Consider the following 26118-nt stretch of genomic DNA (forward strand, 5'->3'; position numbering starts at 1 on the left):
ACAGCACCAGCCCAGTAAATACGCTGGCAGAATGTTGAGCAGTGCACTCTCTCTAAAAGGTTTGGTTATAAAAACCCAGGTCCTTTCAAGGCCTTTCTACTTTCCTCCATTTTAAAACCCAAATCTCTTATTATACGAATCAAAACACTCTTCAAATAATCCCCATAGCATTTTAATGAGGGACAAAAAAAAAAAATTGTGGGGGGTTCCCTAATAGGGCTTTCTCTGTCTCTCTTTCCTCTTCAAGACATGAATGAATAATTTATTAGCCCCAAACAAATTGTATACATGGCACCTCAACTTTCGCTAAATCCGAGGCTCATGGATCAGAACCAAGTCAGGCTGGAGAATAAATAAAGCTTTGTTAGAAATGCCAGTCAGCGGATGAAGGGCTATCTATCTATCTATCTATCTATCTATCTATCTATCTATCTATCTATCTATCTATCTATCTATCTATCTATATATCTATCTATCTATCTATCTATCTATCTATCTATCTGTCTGTCTGTCTGTCTGTCTGTCTGTCTGTCTGTCTGTCTGTCTGTCTGTCTGTCTGTCTGTCTGTCTGTCTGTCTGTCTGTCTGTCACACAGTATGTCAGTGACAGATTCAATCAACCTAGTCATTGTCCTGTTGGAAGGTGAACCTTCGCCCTTGTCTGAGGTCCTGAGCTCTCTGGAGCAGGTTTTCATCAAGGATCTCTCTGTACTTTGCTCTGTTCATCTTTCCTCAAAACTGACTAGTCTCCCAGTCCCTGCCGCTGAAAAACATCTCCATAGCATGATGCTTCACCATAGGGATGGTGCCAGGTTTCCTCCAGGCATGAGGCTTGGCATTCAGGCCAGAGAGTTCAATCTTGGTTTCATCAGACCAGATAATCTTGTTTCTCATGGTCTGAGCGGGCTGTCATGTGGCTCAGTCAGAGTGACCATCGGGTTCTTGGTCACCTCCCTGACCAAGGCCCTTTGGCCGGTCGGCCAGCTCTAGTAAGAGTCTTGGTGGATCCAAACTTCTTCCATTTACAGTTTTTCTCAGTCGCTTTGGTGCATTTCTTAGATCAAAAGTGCAATTCTTGATACTACTTGTACAAATTCCAAATCATCTAGTCACTTGTGCACATCATTAAAGCAATTTCTTATTCCTTTGAACAAATTGCAATTGATAATGTACAAGTGTCAGCTTTTTTCTACATTATCAATTGCTCATGTCATTTTGATCAAAATATAGTAGATGGTTCTCTGTTGAATAGTCTTACCCCTCAAAACATCTAGGCATTAGTTCCTTGCATAAGCCATTACATGCAAAATTGTTGAACTATTTGTCATAAACTGTCAAGCATAGTTTTACACATTTCTATTAGACCTTTTGTACAAAAACGTGAATTGAAGAATCGTGCAGGTGAAATTGACCCTCACTCATGAAGGAATGTAAAGTATTAGTTCAACCAACAATCAACCAGTTGTTTAAATTGCTCAAAGGTGCATCTCATGAAGAATCAATTGGCAAGCATATATAGACAGAGCACAACACAGAATTGCAATTTTACAAAAATGGCTGGACCAGGAAATGAACAGGGTAGCACAGAGGAGCAAGGATGCGTGGAAGGCAAAACACAGGAAGAGGTTGAAGGGGACATAGGCGCATATCGGATGACATAAGGGCCACTATTGTAGACCATGTTGTCAATCATGGCCTTACAATGGCTGACGCGGGTCGAAGGGTGCAGTCGAATATTGGGAGATCAACCGTGTCCTCAATAGTTCAAACGTTTTGAAGAGAGAACAGGTATGTCCACCAATGTACAGTGCACTGTTACTGTATATAAGTCAGTATACTGTATACTTCCTACAATGCTTCATATTACAGTAGTCCACTTGTATTTCACAGCATACAGAAATATACTCTATACAGATATATACTGCACCTTACATGCACCCACCTGTATGTTTCACAGTAAAATGTGTGTTCGCATAGTTTTTGTCTATTTTCCCCAAATAGGACTGCAAGATTACCTCAAACAGGTGGCAGAGGACGCCTTTTCACACCTCAACAGGAGGAGGCTATTTGCACCATGGTCCTAGCAAACAATGCCATGAGACTCAGGGAAATACAAAGGACCATTATAGAAGACAACGATGTCTTTGAAAACATCCATACGGTTAGCATCTCAACCATCGACAGGGTGCTGCATAGAAACCAGATGAGTATGAAACAGCTGTACCGTGTACCATTCCAAAGGAATAAGGAGTTAAGGAGCTACGGTACCAGTATGTACAGGTAAAACATATATCTATGTAACTACTTTACAGCAACATTTTATAGTGATACATAGTACAGTAAGCATAAAATGCACACATTTCCATTGCTGTGGAAGGACCATGCAATATATGTATATTTTATGTCGCTCTTCCTTTCCAAAACAAATTCAACTGTGTGTTCTGGGATATAGCGTATAATGGAGTTGGAATCAAGTGAACCCTCTCACAACTTTGTATATGTGGATGAGGCTGGCTTCAACCTGACCAAATGCAGAGGGGGATCGGAATATCATCGGTCACAAAGCTACTGTGGATTTGCCAGGCCAACGGGAGGAAATATCACCATTTGTGCTGCTATTTGGGTGCATGGTGTCCTAACCCATATCCCCCTTATAGGGCCATACAACACCCAGCATCTACTCAACTTTTTAGAGACTCTCTACAGGGCTCTCATCCCTGATGATGAGAGGGGTCTGTTTAGAGAGGATTTGCCAAAGTATGTGGTCATTTGTGATAATGTGAGTTTCCATCGATCAAACATCATAAGGCAATGGTTTGTGACCCACCCGAGGATGCTCATAGAATTCCTCCCACCTTATTCACCATTCCTTAACCCAATTGAGGAGTTATTTTCAGCATGGAGGTGGAAGGTGTACGATCGTCAGCCACACACACAGATGACCCTGCTGGCTGCAATGGATGCAGCATGTGAGGACATCACAGTAGACGCCTGCAAAGGATGGATAAGGCATTCCAAAAGATTCGTTCCACGTTGCATTGGAAGGGAAAATATCCGGTGTGATGTGGATGAGAATATGTGGGCCGACAGACAGGAACGTCTGGATGTGTAGAGACAGCACAACAGTGCTGCGGGCAAAGTTGTGCCTTAGGGGTGGTTTCCTGTGTTTCTTTCTAATTTAGTTTTTTTTTCCTTTGTGCCCCTTGGGTTGTCCAGTCTCTTTCAATCAATAACCCACATACAGTAATATGTAAATAGTACTGTTGAAATTGATATATGCCATAGAAGTGCAGCCTTGTGCATTTTCAATACAGTAACTGTCATCCAAACTGTAGCCTAAGTTCACATCAGGTAATACTGTCAAAGTACACAGTTACATTGACAACATGCCTAAACATTTTGACGACCTTGTTCGTGAACAATGACTCAATGACTTATCATTCTGATGACACTGACATGATCATTGGCATGAATATTTACTTTTGAGAGATGTACTAAGGATTTTTAGTGACTGACTAGCTTTAGAAACATATCTATTGTATATTGCAATTTGTACAAATTGTTCTGAGAAATGCACTTATTATTTTGCACATGTTAGGGATGATGTGAAAAATGCACCAAAGAGACTGAGAAACTGTAACTGTGGGAGTTTATACATTTTCAAATCATGTCCATTCAATTGAATTTACCACAGGTGGACTCCAATCAAGTTGTAGAAACATCTCAAGGATGATCAACGGAAACAGAATGCACTTGAGCTCAATTTAGAGTATCATATCAAAGGGAATAATTATGTAAATAAGGTTCTGTTTTTTTTTTTTTTTAACACATTTGCAAACGTAAAAAAAAAAAGTTTTCACATTGTCATTATGGGGTATTGTGTGGAGACTGATGAGGAAAAAAATAAACGTCATCCATTTTAGAATAAGGCTGTAACATAACAACATTTGGAAAAAGTATTTGCAAATGCACTGTACATACACTACACTACAAAAGTATGTGGACACCTGCTAGTCAAACATCTCATTCCAAAATCCTGGGCATTACAGTAACACTGAGTTGGTCCCCACTTTGTTGCTATAACAGCCTGCACTCTTCTGGGAAGGCTTTCCGCTAGATGTTTTGAACATTGCTGCGGGGACCTGCTTCCATTCAGCCACAAGAGCTTTAGTAAGGTCGGGCACCACAACCCCAGGTGTTAGATGGAGTTGAGGTCAGGACTCTGTGCAGGCCAATCAAGTTCTTCCACACCGATCTCGACAAACCATTTCTGTACGGACCTCGCTTGTGCATGGGGGCATTGTCATGCTGAAACAGGAAAGGGCCTTAACCAAACTGTTGCCACAAAGTTGGAAGCACAAAATCATCTACAATGTCATTGTATACTGTAGCTTTAAGATTTCCCTTCACTGGAACTAAGGTGCCTAGCCCGAACCATGAAAAACAGCCCGAGACCATTATTCCTCCTGCACCAAACTTTACAGTTGGCCCTATGCATACGGGCAGGTAGCATTCTCCTGGCATCCTCCAAACCCAGATTCGTCCGTCGGACTACCAGATGGTGAAGCGTGATTCATCACTCCAGAGAATGCGTTTCCACTGCTCCAGAGTCAAATGGCGGTGAGCTTTACAGCCTAATGCTTGGCATTGCATATGGTGATATTGGGCTTGTGTGCGTGCGGCTACTCGGCTATGGAAACCCATTTCATGAAGCTCCCGACGACGTAGGCAATTTGGAACTCGGCAGGGAGTGTTGCAACCGAGGACAGACGATTTTTACGCACTGCGCACATCAGCACTCGGCGGTCACGTTCTGTGAGCTTGTGTGGCCTATCACTTCGCAGCTGAGCCGTTGTTGTTCCTAGACGTGTCCACTTCACAATAACAGCATTGACAGTTGACCGGGGCAGCTCTAGCAAGGCAGATATTTGACAAACTGACTTGTTGAAAAGGTGGAATCCTATGACGGTGCCATGTTGAAAGTCTCTGAGCTCTTCAGTAAGGCCATTCTACTGCCAATGTTTATCTATGGAGATTGCATGGCTATGTCCTCAGTTTTATACACCTGTCAGCAACGGGTGTGGCTGAAACAGCCGAAACCACTCATTTGAAGGGGTTTCCACATACCTATGTGTGCAGGGTAGCAGGGTAGGCACATCTCTTATAAGTAGGGTGACCACATGTCCTGGATTCAGTCGGACAGTCCCATATTTTGTCCCTTTGTCCTGCACCAAACAATCATGTCCCACATTTTATCAACACATTCAAACGCCACTCATTTACAAAAAAAGGCCGATATGTCCCGTATTTCAGTCAGACGTTCTTACCTGCATCTTTTGCAGCAGGAAGGAAGAGGCAAAGCGAGAGGTTTCACTCTCACCAGAATTAGCCAAAATGAGCCCAACGTGTTTCTATGGGCTTATTTTGGACCTAAACCTGTCGCCTGCCTTCCCATCTTTGCCAAAAAATAAATATGTAATGCTTTTGTCCCGCATTTGGGTATTTTAAATGTGGTCAACCTAGTAATAAGTGATGGTATCAGATCAGAGACTTTTGTTGCGTCAAATGGGACCCTATTCCCTGTAAAGTACACCACTGTTGACCAGGGCCCTGAGCCCTATGGGCCCTGTTCAAAAGTAGTGCACCATGAAGGGGATAGGGTGCCATTCAAGATGCATCATGTTGATTGGGATTGCATGGTAAGTACTTTGATCATGTATCAACCCATCAACTTGTCACCACACAGCCACAAGCCAAACAGACAACAGCATGCTTCCCTGGCTCTGTCAGCACAGCAAACCCCTCTTACGTGTTTCAATACATTAGGCGCAGTCATAGCCGTGGGAAGTAGTTTGGGGGTGGGGGTGCTGCAATTTTTTGGGGGGTTGCTGCAGAGGAAGAGGTTTCGCTCTCGCCAAAATCAGTACAAAATATATTGATCGTATTATTATAAAAAAAAACATGTATTACATATTTTTTTTATTCATATTTTGTATGGTGTGCTGCAGCAACCTCAGCACTCCTACTTCCCACGGCTATAAGCGCAGTAACAACAAATTCCTTTTAATTCAGTTATTCTCTCATCTCCCATGGAAATTAGTTTATCACGCTCTCGAGCTTGAGATGCAAGGGGTCTGCATTGGTTCATTATTCGTATGTATGAGGCACTCGTCAGAATGATTGTTGTTTTCTGTGGCTGTTATCTTCGCACACTGGGAGTTAATGGAAAACGAATAACAAGAGTAGCCCAAGGATTAAATGGCTACCCGTGGTTTTTTGGCCTTTCTATCATGGTAAGAGCCAGCTAGGGGGTTAGATGTGATCAATAAAAGTCTGTAAATTATACAGTGAGTCCATTCATGCTATGCAATAACTGTTTTGCAAATTGCAGCTCAGCTCTGTAGGGTTCTGAGGTTTAGGAACAATCACAACTAACAGTGCTGCATATAGCCATGCTGTTATCGATCTGCTCTTTTTAGAGTCATTGATGGGTTGGCTATTCATGCATGAAAGAGCCCTCTTAGCAGTGGATAAATAGTGATAATCAATTTCTATGAGGTGTTATTTTCCTGCCAAATCTATGGGATGGGCGATTCATCTTAGAGCAGCCTTCAACCGTAAGATGGTAGTATAATGTGTGAGTGTGAGACAACCTTTATCAAAAAGACAACTTTGGTAACTGAGCAAACAATAGCTAGAGAACCTACACTTTCTGTACATTCTATAGTTAGAATGAATGTTGTGTTTAGGGAGGAAAAGATAGCCTGTTCCTAGATCTGTTTGTGCTGTCTTGCCAACTTCTATGTCATTGTTCGCAAGACAGCACAAACTGATCTGGGGCCAGGCTAGTGGCTAGGGAGGAAAATATAGGAATCAAAGGCAAACCTTTGTGGGTTGGGTTCATTGTGCTTGTCTCTTTCGTGTTTGATCATCCTGTAGCGGCCGATCCGGACATCCGGTCGAACAACCTTCATCCCGTTGAGGGTGATCCTACAACAGAGGAGTCATGCTTTAGAAAGAATCAGTTAGAATGTGCATCCCAAATGGAAGCCTATTCCCTACATAGTGCACTACTTTTGCCCAGAGCCCTATGGGCCCTGGTCAAAAGAAGTACACTACATAAGAAATACTTTCAGTTGCCAATTGGGAAGTCATAACTGCTCCAAAGCAGCTGTAGCAATGCCAGCCATGACGAGACACTGTAATAGCAATCTCGAGTTAAGCTTCAGCTGTAATGCAACAAAAATGGGGTAAAGCAAGGCACTGACTGTAGACAACCAATCTGTACAAACTAAAGCCTATCCTAGACCTAGATGGAGGAAAATAAGAAATTATATTCATTCACGCAGCAACATGGAACCGTGTGTGTGTTTGGGTGTTTACAATGTTTGGTTCCCAAGATGGGATGAAATGGTTTTATTTCACTCTGTAATGCTCTGATTCATTCTAAATCTCCTGTGTTATTGGTGCAGCCATGCCTGACAGTTTGTATCTGTGGGCCTCTTACTGACTGACAAACAAACGGTAAAACACATTGCTTCTGCATCCCGCCATCAAAGCCTCATTAGCCCAGATGAGAAGAAAATGCCAAGCGAGTCAAAGAGAACATTTATGAAAACAAATTCAGTAGAACAGATTGAAGAGAATCCAGGCTCTTCCCATTAAGTGTCTCTTAGCTTTCCTGAAGAGACCAGCCTAAGCCTCCATGCTAACTGTCTTGGAAAACAAAGCCATTTGTTTGAGTAAAATGCTGCTTCCAGCTGCTTGATTGCTTGAAGAATGAGGTCATTATAATATCCCCCTTGCCTCTTTATCCGTGTGAAGCCCCTGGATAAAATAAATGACCCTCCCTGCATTTGTCATTTGAGCATCACGTTGCTCCAGCTGGGTCACTAAGCTAGCTTCTGCTCCGCTCTCTGAATCTCCCTCTTTCTCTGGAGTACTTGGAGATCAATAACATAAACACTGTTTATGGGGCAGCAGGGTAGCCTAGTGGTTAGAGCGTTGGACTAGTAACCGAAAGGTTGCAAGTTTAAATCCCCGAGCTGACAAGATGCAAATCTGTCGTTCTGCCCCTGAACAGGCAGTTAACCCACTGTTCCTAGGCCGTCATTGAAAATAAGAATTTGTTCTTAACTGACTTGCCTAGTAAAATAAAAAAATAAAAAAAATGTTTGTGTATCTGTGTGTCTGTGTGTGTACAGTAAGGGTGTTTCTGTTGTGTTAGAGAGTGTGTGTGTGTGTGTGTGTGTGTACAGTAAGGGTGTTTCTGTTGTGTTAGAGAGTGTGTGTGTGTGTGTGTGTGTGTGTGTGTGTGTGTGTGTGTGTGTGTGTGTGTGTGTGTGTGTGTGTGTGTGTGTGTGTGTGTGTGTGTGTGTGTGTGTGTGTGTGTGCACAGTAAGGGTGTTTCTGTTGTGTTAGAGAGTGTGTGTGCGTGTGTGTGTGTGTGTGTGTGTGTGTGTGTGTGTGTGTGTGTGTGTGTGTGTGTGTGTGTGTGTGTGTGTGTGTGTGTGTGTGTGTGTGTGTATACAGTAAGGGTGTTTCTGTTGTGTTAGAGAGTGTGTGTGTTTTCTGCAAGTAACAACAGCGAGAAGGTTTGATAATACATAATGCAGAGAGAATATTCCCCTTGTGTATTCTTGACCCAGAAACAATAGCACTAAGGATTACCTGTTTAAAAAAATAGGTTCAAATCAAATGTTATTTGTCACATGCTTCAACAGGTGTAGACTAACAGTGAAATGCTAACTTATGGGTCTTTTTTCAACAACGCAGAGTTAATAAATAAAATAGATATAGTGAACCAGTGAATAAGAAATAACAATGACGAGTAAAAATGACGTGGATATTTACAGGGAATACCAGTACCGAGTTTATGTATGAGGTATTTGAGGTAGTTATGTACATATAGTGGCGGCAGGTAGCCTAGTGGTTAGAGCGTTGGGCCAGTACCAGAAAGGTTGCTGGATCGAATCCCAGGTAAAAATTTTGACAAGGTAAAAATCTGTCTTTCTGGCAGTTAACCCACTGTAGGGTTAAGACAGTAGCAGCAGTGGGTAGCTTGTTTAGAAGAACTGGATTGGGTGTCTGGGATGATGGTGTTGACTAGCCTTTTAAATAATTGAATGACTGTAGATGTGATTGCAACATTGCAATAGTCATATAAGCAGGTTACCTAGGTGTTCTTGGGCACAGGGACTATGTTGGTAGGCTTGAAACAAGTTGGTATTACAGACCGGGTCAGGGATAGGTTGAAAATATCAGTGAAGACACTTACTAGCTGGTCAGCGCATGCGCTTAGTACTCATTCTGGTATTCAGTCTGGCCCCCCGGCCTTACAAATGTTAACCTGTTTAAAGGTCTTACTAACATACGCTACAGAGAGAGAGATCACACAGTCGTCTGGAACAGTTGGTGCTCTCATGCATGGCTCAGTGTTGCTTGTGCCACTGACTTAGTTTGGCTTTAATTCCAGTTTAGCTACAAATTAATAACTGATATGTTAGATCCACGTCTCCATCTCAATCAAAAAGTTAAAGAATATAATAGCACTAAACCGATTAAAACTTTAAATGCACTTTAGATAATATTTAACTTGTATTTTTGGTTGAGATGGAGACATGCATCCAACTGGAATTAAAGGCGCCTAAGTCAGTGGCACAGATGGAATTATCCAAGCAGAGGATACATCTCCTTCTAATGTTGATATTTGGTTGGGTTGACAAACACCATTCAATATCACTAAATATCCTTACATTTGAAATCAACCAGAGCTTGAAACCCTAGGCATATTGTATTGTCTATTTTTAGTTGAATTCTGGGTTGATTTGAAACAATATTGATGACTTAGAAAATTCTATATAGGCCTAAATAGTATCATTTATGATATATGCGTGTTAAAATATGGCCACATTTAATGCTCTCTGTTAAACCTACCCTTTGGAATGACTTCGATAGAATCAGTGAATCTAATTCATTTTTAAGTGGAGATCTCTCAACAATGATTCTCACGATAGCACAGTCAGGGACAAATATCATAGCTAAGCAGGGCTGGGTTTGGTTAAAACCCTGGATGAGAGACCAAAGGGTAGCTATAGATAGATCAATTCTCCAGTAAGAGGTGCTGCCCAGCCTATTGTATTTTGTTCTGATAGAGGATATAATGTTGAAGATCAGACATTGTTTTAAAGGTACAAATTCAACATATTTTAAACAAGGTTTGTTTATATTGAAATTTGGTTACCATGATGACATAATCCTGTGGTTGAAATTTCCTCCTCAAAACAACCTGTTTACGTGGATTACTTTTTTTTGAAATCCAATGTATTTTCCACATAGATTCCACGTCACAATCTGTTTAGAAATTACATTAAAACAACATTGATTCAACCAGTTTGTGTCCAGTGGGATGGATCTGGTCAAAATGAGTGTACTGTGTAGGGAATAGGATGCCATTTGGGATGAAGCCTACTGTATGCAACAGGGTGGCATGTAGCCTAGTGGTTAGAGCGTTGTTCTGCCCTTGAACAAGGCAGTTAACCCACTGTTCCTAGGCAGTCATTGTAAATAAGAATTTGTTCTTAACTGACTTGCCTAGTCAAATAAAAATTCAACCAGAATAGGTAGGTTTACCTTGCTCATTTAGTGCTTGGCAGAAGCTACTAAAACTACCTGGCTCTGTGTTAAATAACATATATGATATATATATGATACATGATGATCATTCAGTCCAGCTGGAAATTGAGCTATTCAGTGACTTATTTGGCGTCAGAACATTCTGTAGTGTTCACTGTGGTTTCAAGGTATCAGGTTGAAAAAGCTTCAACCATCTGCAGTGATTTCAAGGAGATAAAGGGGCAGGCAGGGGGATGGGCACAGTCTCAGCAATATCTCCCAATCAATGGTTAGGCTTGGCTGGGTAATCCAGGTGTGAGTTAATCAATACTATGGTACTTAGTTTGCGGAGTACGGTGAGGATGTTGGGTCCTTAAGGACCACCAAGTGTCTGAAAGAACTTTCAAGATAATTGATTGAACTAGATTCTTTTCTACCAGAAGAAGAATGGACAGACATCAGGAGGAGGTAAGGCATCCTTTTTTTGAACCATTTCTTTACTTTAGTACAAGTTGAAGAGTAAATATTTGGACACGTTCTGGGAATAGTCTTCACCAGAGACCTTGGAATGATTGCAAGATGTAGTGTCCATGACCTGAGCTGTACTGTATGAAACATGGGTCAACAACATGGGCCTCTGACAGGTTTTCTTTATAATTTACTGTTGTGTTTAGTCAAACGCCATGGGGATGCATGTGCTGCTGCTGCACCCTTCCACTCATTAGCTTGACTTCTCTCCTCCATGCCTTCACATGCTGCTGTCTCAGCCCAGCGAGCACACAAAATTGGCTCAATCGTGTTGAACAGCGCTGTGTGCCAAGGATCTGTGGGCCCTTTCATTCTGAACCAGATACCTTGAACTCCATCAAACCTTTTCTCTCAGAACTCTCAGAAGGGGCCCAGATGAAGAGAGAGCATTGAGCGATATAATATAATAATATAATACAAAGCGTTTTTGGTAGAAAGGAAAAACAACCTTTCACAACACATTTTTTTTTTTATATCTGTTCTTCACTCTGCTTTCAGGCACAATGGCATACCATGTTCTTTGTTGAGAAGCAAAATATCTGTTTTCCTAAATTAACATTGCCCTTGAAAGCAAAGTACTATTCAGGTTTAGAGAAAGGAGAAGAAACAGAAGTAGTATCATTATCAGTTGTGTGTATGGTTGACATTCCTGCAAAATGGTTTCTCTCTCTCAATACGTACACATTGCAATAGTTGTTCCTTTGTTGACTTCCTTTTGTATTCTCACATTGCCACTGATATCATTCACTCTCTGTGTACCTGTTAAATATTGCAACAAAAAATTATTGTTTTCCTGAGGCACAGTGGTCATTTTGATACAGGTGTCTGGACAGCTAATTTGGCCTTGCGTGCCCTTTTGATTGAATTAATGAAGATTTTCTCTAGCTTTTTTCCCATTTCTCTCCAGTCTTTCTTAAATGCATTAGACTCATGGAGTCCAGGGGAATTGGAATCTGCGGCATTACCTCATCAGAACCGAAATGAATGGAGTGCTGCAGAGAATGAAGCCATTGGGGAGAGATGAGGAGATGAGTGGAACGAACCTGAAATCGCTCATGTTGGATTGAGTGTGTGCTCTGTCTGTCTTGCTGACTGCGGTGGTTCAAGCTCTGCTGCCTGCCTGCCCACTCTCTATCCACTCCCTCCTGTCTCCCTCTAATTAGAAATAGCCACACAAGGGCAATCGAGAAATGAGAATCCTGCCAAAGCTGGCATTTTTCTCCTGTATCTCCCCCTCTCTATTAAAGACAGAACACAGTAGAGTGACACTGTGCACTATGTAAATGTAGAATAGATAGTGTCTGGACTGTTAGGTGTTTGTTAGGGAAAATCCTATGATAGTTAACGTATAACTTGTATATTTTTCAGTATCAGCCAGGTGTACGTCTAGGCCAGGGAGAGCACTTGCCACCAGACAGAGCCTGCCTGTCTGTCTGTCACAAGAGACAGTCGGAGCTCTGACAGTTTGTCACCTTGTAGTAGAAGTAAATATGAGGGAACTAACTGTCCCTCCAGGTCCCTGTTTCACTGCACAGATGCTGACAGCCAAGGAGTTGCCCATCCAAGACACTGGATGGATCTGCTGCTCTTCAGTTGGTACGTACATGCCCAGGAGGGGTGATAGAGAGAGTTTTTTAAGTATCCTTCCATTCCAGTTGCTGGTCTCAGGGTGAATGGGCTCTACAGGAAGCAGGGAAAATAGTGTCATCTATCTGTTTCTCCAGTAATGCCACCATCACCTCCAGCTATTTCTGTCTACCCTTCCTTCCTTTACTGAATGAAACTGTATGGTGATGACGGAGCTCAGTGTCAAGTCTATCTCCCAATCAATGGTTAGCCTTGCATGGTGTGAGATAATCAATACTATGGTACTTAGTAAACTGAGGATACTGGGCCCTTAAGGAACACCATACATTCAAAATAATTTCATTATCTAGATTTTTTCTAACAAAAGAAGGAGAATGCACAGACATCAGGAGGAGGTAAGCCCAAAACAGTCCATTTAAAAAACGCCAGAAAAGAACCACCCTCTTCCCTTTAACTGTTTATTTGAGTGGGGGTAAATCAACCCAGGCATTTTTCCTGAAGACGTATGATTATTTTTTTAAAGTTGGCACCGTCTGTAACATGAGGTATTCCCTCCAAGCAAATCATAAGGGATTTTCCCCTGCAGGTTCTGACAGCATGGCACAATTCCAAAAAGCACTACAATAAACAAGGAACTCCCCACAATATTGTGCTACAGTTCACGCAAGGCTCTGTGTGCACTACCGTGCATCACCACTAAGTGTGCTATGCTGTCACTGGAGTTACAGCACAGTATATATAGCCTCTGCAGTCTAAACAAGATATGATGTAAATAAATGACAAAATGGAAATGTCACAAAATGCACTTTGAGGTCTTAACACATGTTAATAGATTATGAATCATAGATTGGGGGCGGCAGGTAGCCTAGTGGTTGGAGTGTTGGGCCAGTAACCGAAAGGTTGCTAGATCAAATCCCTGAGCTGACAAGGTAAAAATATGTCGTTCTGCCCCTGAACAAGGCAGTTAACCCACTGTTCCTAGGCTGTCATGGAAAATAGACTGTGTTATTAACTGACTTGTCTAGTTAAATAAAGGTATGAAAAATCATGATTCATAAAATGTATGTTTTGTCTTTACTGCTCTAAAATTAACTGTGGTTGGATTCTTGGTGACTGTGCTCTTCTGAACTACAATGTGTCAACACAGTAACACACTACTCCCCTTAATCACTCTAATCTGAGTTAGCCTCTCTCATTGCTGGAAGATCTGTTGTGCTACATCACAGAGTGTGTGAGGCATCAGCTATTATTACAATACGGGATTGTGAGCCAGTATGCCAGTGCCACATAGTGCACTCCAGGCAGGTGCAGTCCCTGCTTTAGGCTGAACCCACTGAACCTTACTGTCACAAAGGAATCAATCACTCTCTCTCTTTCTCTACAAGTCATAGGAGTCATTCCATGTCATTTCAGCAAGCAATGACACCCACCATCTCAGATTGTTCTGAAATCATTTCTGTAGATACAAACAGGTAATATTGGCATTCATTAAACATTATTTTGTTGAAATTTATCTCATGGAAATGAAAGTTGCTACACATATTTTTAATATTTTTAATTTTAGCATTTTAATTTCAGATAATGTCCATAACATATCTAGCACTAATATTGGAATCATAGTGTTTCACAGTATTACTTACACGCCAGTGATTGTCTGTGATATTTGCCTATTGATTTCTCCCACCGGAGTGGCATTTGTTGCCAAATTGGGAAAGCTGTTATGACTTTGTGGCTGGGTTCTCTACATTACATGGTATGGAGAAGTAATACTACAAGCCATAGCTTCACACTACTTGTCAAACATAGAGAACTGGTATACTGGTTGTTGGGGTGGGATTGGCATAGGGTATGGGGGGTCCGTGGGTGGCTTTTGACATTTTGTTGCGATTCCTTCATGGCTTACTCATTGGTAGGAAGAAGTTTAGTCCAAATTGGATGTTGGGTACTATATTTATTGAATATTATCTGAATCCTATAAATTAAAATGGCAAATTTGGATGCAATCAATTCATTTAATTTCTCAGAGATCAAATTATATTTAAACAAAATAATGTTTCAGGAATGCTAATCGTATCTGTCACTAACTACAGAAACGATTTCAGAACAATCTGAGATGGTAGGTGTCAAAATCCTCTTTCTTGTGTTTTTTTTATGTGGAAGGACCCATATGCTAGCCTACAAAGAAGATGTGATTTTAAAGAGGGAAGAGTGCTGTCACTGACATCCCTTGGACCTCTGATCAACAGACTGTGGGCACGGCCTCAAAGCACTGAACAGGGACATGGATTCCCCCGAGCTGGGATTGTGTTGGCAGGCCCCAATTTGGGCTAGGATGCCATGTCCTGTAGCAGCTAGACCCAGGGAAAGGAGCCATCCCCACAGGGGCTGTAAGAGAGGGGGAGAGAACGAGAGACACCAGCAACAGCCCAGGCCCCATCACTCACACATCACCATCTCGCTGAGTGCCTAGGGGAGAGACCAACAGCATCCCTCTAGGCACAGCTCAGTCTGGGGCTTTATCCCAAATGGTACCCTATTCCCTATATAGTGCACTACTTTTAACCAGAGCCAAAAGTAGTACACTATATAGGGAATAGAGTGTCATTTGGGACGTAGCCTGAGTCTATTCACTCTGCTGCAAGCTAGCCTAACACCATCATCATCAGTCCCCTCTCTGCCTGGCCATGAGATCCAGTGTATATTCAAGGACATTTCAAATTGCTTTATATAAAATGATATTAAAACAAGTGAGCCCTGAAAATATTCTAGATTTCGATGAAAGACAACCTTTATGCTTTTTTATACATGCTTATTTTGGTGTCTACAACATTGAATGTAGCCTTTCACGCTCATGTATTGGCCTAAGCAGCAGCATGCAGGAGGATAACATCCCAGATCATCCACTGAAACAAAAATAGCTCTGTTGAAGGAAACATCTCAGGGGAAATCTTGATGCTTTAATGGATCAAATCTATTGCCGCTACTATCATGCTATTAAAGTTTTGACTGTATGTGAGCTAGCAGCACTGCGAGAGAATGGGGTTGGGAAGGACAATGACATTCTATCTGGACATTCAGGAAAAAAAGTATTTCAATGATAAAGTAAAGTGACAGGCCAGGCATACATTTTGCGTTTAAAAAGACCTGTAGCTGTGCCTACTTCACTCTTTTAATACCTCATCTGTGCCTACTTCACTCTTTTAATACCTCATCTGTGCCTACTTCACTCTTTTAATACCTCATCTGTGCCTACTTCACTCTTTTAATACCTCATCTGTGCCTACTTCACTCTTTTAATACCTCATCTGTGCCTACTTCACTCTTTTAATACCTCATCTGTGCCTACTTCACTCTTTTAATACCTCATCTGTGCCTACTTCACTCTTTTAATACCTCATCTGTGCCTACTTCACTATTTTAATACCTCATCTGTGCCTACTTCACTCTTTTAATACCTCATCTGTGCCTACTTCACTCTTTTAATACCTCATCTGTGCCTACTTCACTCTTTTAATACCTCATCTGTGCCTACTTCACTCTTTTAATACCTCATCTGTGCCTACTTCACTCTTTTAATACCTCATCTGTGCCTACTTCACTCTTTTAATACCTCATCTGTGCCTACTTCACTCTTTTAATACCTCATCTGTGCCTACTTCACTCTTTTAATACCTCATCTGTGCCTACTTCACTCTTTTAATACCCCATCTGTGCCTACTTCACTCTTTTAATACCTCATCTGTGCCTACTTCACTCTTTTAATACCTCATCTGTGCCTACTTCACTCTTTTAATACCTCATCTGTGCCTACTTCACTCTTTTAATACCTCATCTGTGCCTACTTCACTCTTTTAATACCTCATCTGTGCCTTTAGAATGTTATCAGCGTTAAATAATTCAAAGCTGTTAAAGTAGCGATGACTGATTCTGCTCCCGAGTGGCGCAGCAGTCTAAGTCACTGCATCGCAGTGCAAGAGTGCATCATTACAGGCTGTATCACATCCGGCCGTGATTGTGAGTCCCACAGGGCGGCGCACAATTGGCCCAGCGTCGTCCAGGTGTGGCCAAAGTAGGCCGTCATTGTAAATAAGAATTTGTTCTTAACTGACTTGCCTAGTTAAATAAAGGTAAAAATATTTTAACCAATATGCAAACGACTGTATCAGCTATGATCTAAGTGTCAAATAAAACGGCTGCACCATTCTTTTTCTGGTACTGTGCTGTGCTGGGATTGATGGGTGTTTTTTTTTTAAATATTTCTGCCATGCAGTCCTACCTGTTATAGATATCGTCATCCTCTCCTCCCCAGCCCCAGTACTCGTTAGGGAAGCCATTGATCTTGAGAAACTGTTTTTTGCTCAGCCCAGAAACCCCGCCAAAGTACCCAGCGTAAGGAAGCCTGCAAGGGGAAAATAACTGTCAAAGCATTGAGGCGGTTGTCAGATTTGAGGTTCATTACAGATCCTGGCCTTTAAAAAAAACAAGCCTGTCAAATATGGATACTCTACTGTATTGCATTCAAGACAACTGAAAATTACAACATAACACATTTTGTATTCATGCACTTCATGTGTATACTGTAAGAATGCGAGCAGAAGTAACAAAATAAAAATACATAAATGAACAATGTATTGTTTCTATAGCTACAGTAGCTCGGATTGCTTCAAAAGTTAATTAAAGGGTTAAAAGTGTCACTTGATGTGAGGTGCTATTATTTATGCACATGACTTGAAGATATGCAGAAGATTTGGAGATGGAGAGAGAGCCTTTCTACAGAGCCCTATTGTAATGTTCCACGGTGCAGAAGGTTAGCCGAGTATCATGGCGGGTGCCTGGAGTCTGCCTCAGGCCAGTGGTGAGTGTGTGTGTGTGTTTGTGACGTCAGACAGAGCCAGCGACAGGGAGCTTTATGTAAAAAGACAACAAGCTAAAAACTAATGAGGACATCTGCTGTAGCAGCAGCCTTCACACAAACAATATAGAGAAAATGTTGTGTGTGTGTGTGTGTGTCCTTGTATGCGTGCATCCGTGTCTGTGCGTGCGTGCATCCGTGTCTGTGTGTGCGTGCATCCGTGTCTGTGTGTGCGTGCATCCGTGTCTGTGCGTGCGTGCATCCGTGTCTGTGTGTGCGTGCATCCGTGTCTGTGCGTGCGTGCATCCGTGTCTGTGTGTGCGTGCATCCGTGTCTGTGTGTTTCTAAGCAGCCTATTTGCTGGAGGATGTGTGAGTCATTAGAGAAAGTAATGTTGTAGCCAGGAGAAAGCCCCTCTAGTGTGAATTCCATACAGTTTAGAAATGGGATTATCATCACAGTTTATTGATATTAGCCGTCAACGCTGGTGCATTGAGGGCCTTGCATAAGATGTTTAGCAAAAAGGCTGCTTCGTCCACAGGCACTGGAAACAAAGCCTGGCTAGATGCTGAGGAATTGTGTTCAATAAATCTGTCACAAATTACACAGCAATTTTAATTGCATATCCAAGCAGGTAAAATGGCATTGGGGTGAATTTGTCTGTTTGGCATGAGTGTGTTCAGGGCTTTTTTGTAACTATATTGCCAATTTGAAGGCTATAAAGTATGTGGATAGGGCTGAGTTAGATGTGGGAAAAGGCTCACTTTAACTCAGGCTGTGGGTGTCAGTGTACAGTAGGGGCAGGACACATTCACTGGATAAAGTTGTGGGTATTCAATTCGACATTAAAATGCTTGTGTTATCAACAGCAAGTAAAGTTATTTGTAAAATGATACCACCAAAAAATATGTCTTGACTGCTGACATGAACAAAAGCGATATAAAATAATGTGTTAGGATCGGGTTGCTCTTTGGCCCCATACAGAAAATGAAACATCAGAGAGCGCTGGGCGGATTCCAATGAAAGACAGAGGGAAAGTTCATCTTAAAGTCAGTCAAATGAACTGGGGATGAGTCTCCAACAGTACTTTGGGTTACATCATTCTGTACAGATCACGTGTGCAGTCCCAAAACAATACCTTCAAACTTGTATATGAGTACTATCCCCTTTCCGAATGAATAAGCTTAAGATGGTAGGAGAATATAGGCTCAGAAAATGAATAACAGATTTCTTTTAGAGTAAATATACATGGGAGTGAGAGTACACAATACAATCGACCTACCTAAAGCCAAACTTGTCCATAGCGATGGCAAAGTGTCGTGGCTGGTCGTAACAGTGGTAGAGGTTACGGTCGTCCATAGGGATGAGGTCCACGTCGCTGAAGATGAAGCAGTCATACTCTGCATCCTTCAGGGCCTCGGTGTAGCCCACGTTCAGGAGCTTGGCTCTGTTGAAGGTTTCCTCACCAAGCTGCAAGATAACACCGGGAAAAAAACTGGTCGGAAACTGATGGACACTGAGATTTAAGTGAATTCAGTTATATTTTTGCCATAGTTCATAATGGGTTCTGAAGGATGAATTTGCAAGCCTCAAATGAACGTGTTGATTGATGGTCCTGTCAGACCATGTTGTGCATAAGGACAGTTTAGACAAAGGTCCATGCTGTGCATAAGGACAGTTTAGACAAAGGTCCATGTTGTGCATAAGGACAGTTTAGACAAAGGTCCATGTTGTGCATAAGGACAGTTTAGACAAAGGTCCATGTTGTGCATAAGGACAGTTTAGACAAAGGTCCATGTTGTGCATAAGGACAGTTTAGACAAAGGTCCATGTTGTGCATAAGGACAGTTTAGACAAAGGTCCATGTTGTGCATAAGGACAGTTTAGACAAAGGTCCATGTTGTGCATAAGGACAGTTTAGACAAAGGTCCATGTTGTGCATAAGGACAGTTTAGACAAAGGTCCATGTTGTACATAAGGACAGTTTAGACAAAGGTCCATGTTGTGCATAAGGACAGTTTAGACAAAGGTCCATGCTGTGCATAAGGTCAGTTTAGACAAAGGTCCATGTTGTGCATAAGGACAGTTTAGACAAAGGTCCATGTTGTAAAGAACTCCACAGGAATAATGGCCGTCATTAAATGTCTGACAACTAAAAATAAACAATGTTACGGAAAGAAAAATTACACATCACAACATGTTTCGCTTATTTTGATTACAGGTCCAATCAGAGTGTCGCAGGTCAAGTACCGTACCAGTTTAAACATTTGAACTCATAATCTAGTTCAACACATAATCCCTTGTAATCCTGTAATACCTGAAATGCAACCAAATAATCCTCAGGTAAAATCTATTGTTACAAATCCACTGGCACTGGCATTCCAAACACGAGGAGACATGAGGAGCACATTAACTTGGTACAAACATATCGCTGAGGACAGTTATCAGTAAAATGAGATCAACAAGGTCAACACCTTTGTTTATATATATTTTTTTGACAAGATTTCAACCTATATTGGCTTCATAAAAATCTGTTTTTAGATTTAACGTAGCTAAGAGCTGTATAATACATTAAAAACATATTTTTCATCATTAAAAATGAGGAAACAGGGCCTCCCGGGTGGCGCAGTGGTTTAGGGCACTGCATCGCAGCGCTAGCTGTGCCACGGAGGACGCATGGCTTTCGACCTTCGTCTCTCCCGAGCCTGTACGGGAGTTGTAGCGATGAGACAAGATAGTAATTACTAACAATTGGACACCACGAAATTGGGGAGAAAAGGGGGTAAAAATTTTTTTTTAAATATATATATTTAAAGTAGGAAACAAAAATATTCTGTTACAAACTTCTTGCAGAGAAGATGATGTGTCTCTCTTTTGCAAGCTCTGGTTCCAATCAATACTCATGTTCATTTTAATATTTTCAGTGGCACAAAAAATGGAACATTAGAGACTTGTGGCTTTATCCCACAGACAAAGATAGATAAGGTAATATATCTTTAAAATGCCAAATTGCCTTTTTTCTCCTCCAGTTGGTGAGCTCATTAAACAATATTGGAGTCATTCTTATTGCTTTAATAAGACATGTTCCCCCTGAACCACCAGGCATCGCAAACGGAGCTGCATATCTTATGTAATCACAAGGCTGTGAGGAACATTCACATCCATAATAGGGACGATAGGACTGCACACCCACCATTCTGCCACCACAGAAGAAGAGTGCTGGTGTTAGGATGATAGGGTCAGGAGACATGGGTTTTAAACAGATGGTTAGAGAGTCTGAATGGGACCTGCTAATCAAGCAAATCTCATCACTCAGCACAACAACAGAAAGTTCCTGACTATTTTTCTGGGTTATTCTGAAATATTAATTATCCAATATTTCATGCATTTCAGTGTCAGATTCAGCTTCAGGTTGGAAAAGGTTTTCATGTTAATTCTTGTGCTTAACCTTCACCAGCAGACATGGATCTGTCTGTGTTGTCAATCTACAAAAAGTAACCTTGAATGAAAAGAGACTGGCAGTAGCCTTAAGGTGAGGGGATTCCTAACTATTGACAGAATAAGGAGGAGGAGCTAGAAAATTATGTATTTTTTTTATAATTCCAAAATTCTAACTATAGTACACCTAAAATGACTGATGTTGGGGCGTATGGTACTGTCCAATCCACCATTACCTTCAGCCCATACCTGACAGACGCATCCGTAGAAACTCCACAACTTCCAAGAACAGGAGACAGAGAGATAACTTTCCCTTCCATCTTACAGTATTGTCCTGTCCTGCCTCTCTCTGGCAGCTCAGTGGTGTTCTCTCTATACATGCCCTGTGAGAGGCAATCAACCCCATTATCTTTATCTGATAATCACCAGGATAACTCATCAGGGCTCTCCCTCTGTATCGCCACTGTGTTGCCACGCCGACGCTGTCTCCCTCCAACTCTCCCAGCTGGCTGACCGACCGCAGTCACAGTCAGATGTACCTGGACAGTTGCTATGGAGACAGATTAGGTCCAACCCTCAGACCCAGCGATGCCTGGGTCATTCTTGAGTGATTGCATTCAGCGTTGTCGGACGGACTGCCGCCGTGCGCTGAGTTTATCAGTCCCCAGCAGACTGACCCTATCACCCATTGCTGCTATCAATGCAGGGTGAGGGAGGTCACCAGTGAGAACTAAACTAGATTGAGGGCCGTCGCGCGTGTGTGTATGTGTGTGTGTGTGTGTGTGTGTGTGTGTGTGTGTGTGTGTGTGTGTGTGTGTGTGTGTGTGTGTGTGTGTGTGTGTGTGTGTGTGTGTGTGTGTGTGTGTGTGTGTGTGTGTAAGGGAACAAGTGGCATAATAAGGTAAAGCATGACACTATCAGATAAAACTCAAATATGCACTCTGTTTTAAGATGATTCACTGTTCAATATCTAACAACTTGCTGATGTTGTTTTTGTAAACTACAGTATCTTTGATTTGGGGGCGTGATCTCCTCTTCACATCAACATCTAGAATTCTAGCACGCTCATTAAAGGCCCATTAGCATTTGCTTTCATAATAACCATATTCCACCATAGCATTGGCTTTATGAAAGGCTCTTACAAGGGAGAGGTGCTGGCTGGCGAAGGGCCAGGCTAACTCATTTCCAGTAATGAATCAGGGCTATTGAAGCAAAGACAATTCCCGTCCTAATAAAGGCTACGCACTCCAGAGAATTCAATTGGAGGTTCTCTTTGTCTCATCAATAGCTTTACATCGCACATCACACTGGGCGGAACATGACAAAACAGGCCATAAAATACTGTGCGAGACATAAGACATGGACAAGCACGCAATTATCTCACGAAGCCACTGAGGCACGCAGTACATGTACACACATCGATCCAACAGCATGCTCCACTCCGATGCTGTGCTGCTGCATAAGATGCATAGCTGGTCGAATGTAAAGCAGAGAGATTAGAAGTAGCACAGACATTCCAACATGAAAGTCAATATCAAATGGTTTGACATGTTGGGCCTATCTATCTTAAGATGAATACATTAACTGCAAGTCGCTCTGGATAAGAGCATCTGCTAAATTACTCAAATGCAAAATGTAATTCAAAACCTCCCTTGAGGATTAAAGAGATCATGGTACAAAACATAAAACATAGTGCATGCATTAAAGGAACTATGGCTAGGTACTGTGCAGCAGGAATGTACACTGATAAACAAGCAGACTGTAGCATTTGGAATGTTGTGACATGACAGCATAGGTCACAGTAGCTTTATGGGAGGTTTGGTGGCATGTGTCACTCAGTGCAGATCAGCACACATCATACAGTCATCCAGGCAGCGACAGCCAACCAGGACTGTCCTTCACTCACTGTGTTGTTCTCAAATGGCTTCGGCCAACATGTCCCTGAATTAGACTGAGACAAGCAGCACTCAGGCCATGGGGAGCAGGTGGTAACTGCCACATCACAAAGGCAGGAGTCACAGGAGTCAGACGTGCCAAATGATCACGGAGGTGGAAAGAGAGGATTTACTGGACCACTCTCAACAGTTTGACAAGCTGAGCCAAGACTTTCTACATTGTTGCATTATTAGGAGGATGTTCCATGTTAACTGGGCCAGGTGCCTGTGGATGACTCTCTGGGTGGGTGAGTCACGCATAGTGTTGATGGCTTCAAATCACTTTGTATTAGGAGCAATTGGGCACAAGCTGCCTCGCAATAATACTGACGGAGGCTCCTCAAATCCCCCTGTCACTGTGAGTTATACCCCCGTTCGTTGGTGTTATTGCTGCTAAGAGAAGAAAAAAACATTTGGGGCTTCTGCTGTGTAAGCATGCACGACAAGCCCTGCTAATTTGATTGCGATGTTCTCGTATCTGTCCGGATGCATTAAGCATACATGGCATGAAAAGATCGCTTATCCTGCCATTTCCTTTTAAGGCAACTCTCCACATGCAACTAACTGGATCTCATGCGAGCATGCCACAAAACATTTGGAAATATCATTAACAACATCCCACAAAGAAGGACATTTCTGCTGTAGTATTGGTATACAAGAGATATTGAATGAAACAAACTACTAGCCTAGATGTGGTTCACATCAGCAAAAAATGTATTTCTTGGTTTTACTGTAGGTTTGTGTGAAAACTCCTTTAATGACCTCGGATAGTCAACTGAACATGAAAAGGCTTCCCCCCAATCAGAGAAACCAGCTAACATCTCTTTGATAGCTGATTAAAGAATAGATGTACCAGAACTGTAATCTCATATCCCTTTCCATTACCAACTGCAACATGATACACTAAGTATTATGAAAGAGCATATTCTACTCTTAGGGAAGAGAGAGCGAGAGAGAGAGAGAGAGAGAGAGAGAGAGAGAGAGAGAGAGAGAGAGAGAGAGAGAGAGAGAGAGAGAGAGAGAGAGAGAGACAGAGAGAGACAGAGAGAGAGAGAGAGAGAGAGAGACAGAGAGAGGGAGGGAGACAGAGAGAGAGAGAGAGACAGAGAGAGAGAGAGAGGAGACAGAGAGAGAGAGAGAGAGAGAGAGAGAGAGAGAGAGAGAGAGAGAGAGAGAGAGAGAGAGAGAGAGAGAGAGAGAGAGAGAGAGAGAGAGAAGGGGAGAGACAGAGACAGAGAGAGAGAGAGAGACGGAGAGACAGAGAGATTGAAAAAACTGGGGGAAAAAATGATCCAACAGGGGAAAGCGGCACAGGACAAGATACTCTTGAGAAGTACACAAGATGAGAGTTTTCAGGCGTCTCTTCCATTGGACATGTGATATGAATATCAATCCAAACTAATTAAACCTGTTAGTTATACATGGCCTGGTTTGAAATTGTAACAGATATTAGCAAAATGGAGCAGTCTCCAACTCATCGGCTGTAGTGTGATTAACACACCATGGCTTCCACTTGGGCATTCTCCCAAATGGCACCCTATTCCCTAACAAAGTGCACTACTTTTGACCAGGGCCCATAAGGATCTGGTCAAAAGTAGTGCACTATGTAGGGAATAGGATGCCATTTGGGACATACACTTGGTTATTAACTGGTGCAGTGAGATACTGATAAGGCTTTTACTGGGCCGAGGGAACATAAATCACCTATTTGTAAATAAACGTGGTTGATAAAGAGATAGTGCCTGTATGATGTATTAGGAATTTTAAAACTGTTGTTTTATATAATACATTTTGAGACAGCAGCAGGGGCGTCATGCACCCATGATTTTAGAGGGGCACAAAGTACGTGAGAATGGATGGGGTTGGAGAATTTTGCATTTTTCAAACACCTGAAACAGATTTTTCCTGCAATCTAGAGCCATAATCATAATACCTAATTGTATATAAAAATATATGTATTTGACCTGTTCAAATGCCATTTTAATGAGGATGTCATTCTGACTGTTGTAAATCACACATTTCAATATAATGCACTAACATGCCTAGGATGCTAGACCAACCAAACAGGATGCTAGGCCAACCAAAATGGATGCTAGGCAAACCACACAGGATGCTAGGCAAACCAAACAGGATACTAGGCCAACCACACAGGATGATAGGCCAACCAAACAGGATGCTAGGCAAACCACACAGGATGCTAGGCAAACCACACAGGATGCTAGGCAAACCAAACAGGATACTAAACCAACCACACAGGATGCTAGGCCAACCAAACAGGATGCTAGGCAAACCAAACAGGATACTAGGCCAACCAAACAGGATGCTAGGCCAACAAAACAGGATGCTAAGCCAACCAAACAGGATGCTAGGCCAACCAAACAGGATGCTAGGCCAACCACACAGGATGCTAGGCCAACCAAACAGGATGCTAGGCCAACCACACAGGATGCTAGGCCAACCACACAGGATGCTAGGCCAACCACACAGGATGCTAGGCCAACCACACAGGATGCTAGGCCAACCAAACAGGATGCTAGGCCAACCACACAGGATACTAAACCAACCACACAGGATGCTAGGCCAACCAAACAGGATGCTAGGCCAACCAAACAGGATGCTAGGCCAACCACACAGGATACTAAACCAACCACACAGGATGCTAGGCCAACCAAACAGGATGCTAGGCCAACCAAACAGGATGCTAGGCCAACCACACAGGATGCTAGGCCAACCAAACAGGATGCTAGGCCAACCACACAGGATACTAGACCAACCACACAGGATGCTAGGCCAACCAAACAGGATGCTAGGCCAACCAAACAGGATGCTAGGCCAACCAAACAGGATGCTAGGCCAACCACACAGGATGCTAGGCCAACCAAACAGGATGCTAGGCCAACCAAACAGGATGCTAGGCAAACCAAACAGGATGCTAGGCCAACCACACAGGATGCTAGGCAAACCAAACAGGATGCTAGGCCAACCAAACAGGATGCTAGGCAAACCAAACAGGATGCTAGGCCAACCAAACAGGATGCTAGGCCAACCAAACAGGATGCTAGGCCAACCAAACAGGATGCTAGGCCAACCAAACAGGATGCTAGGCCAACCAAACAGGATGCTAGGCCAACCAAACAGGATGCTAGGCAAACCAAACAGGATGCTA

General features: G+C 42.4%; 1 protein-coding gene and 1 long non-coding RNA gene across 3 annotated transcripts in view; both read right to left on the bottom strand.

The window, feature by feature from the left end:
- The window catches only part of LOC118402106 (beta-1,4-galactosyltransferase 2-like), a 150909-nt gene that overhangs the window by 7899 nt on the left and 116892 nt on the right, over positions 1-26118 (bottom strand). For both annotated transcript variants that reach the window (XM_035800017.2, XM_035800018.2), the window contains 3 exons: positions 18863-19050; positions 17005-17127; positions 6885-6989 (listed from right to left, as the gene is read on the bottom strand). In XM_035800017.2, the coding sequence (XP_035655910.1) occupies positions 6885-6989; positions 17005-17127; positions 18863-19050 (416 nt within the window). The remainder of the gene's footprint in view (positions 1-6884; positions 6990-17004; positions 17128-18862; positions 19051-26118) is intronic.
- LOC127911035 (uncharacterized) lies at positions 15821-16631 on the bottom strand. Its single transcript, XR_008077422.1, has 3 exons — positions 16463-16631; positions 16153-16400; positions 15821-16121 (listed from the first exon to the last, which is right to left on the bottom strand). It is a non-coding gene; the product is annotated as an uncharacterized LOC127911035 (long non-coding RNA).

This window comes from Oncorhynchus keta, chromosome 23 (genome assembly GCF_023373465.1).
Source record: "Oncorhynchus keta strain PuntledgeMale-10-30-2019 chromosome 23, Oket_V2, whole genome shotgun sequence".
Classification (NCBI taxonomy): domain Eukaryota; kingdom Metazoa; phylum Chordata; class Actinopteri; order Salmoniformes; family Salmonidae; genus Oncorhynchus; species Oncorhynchus keta.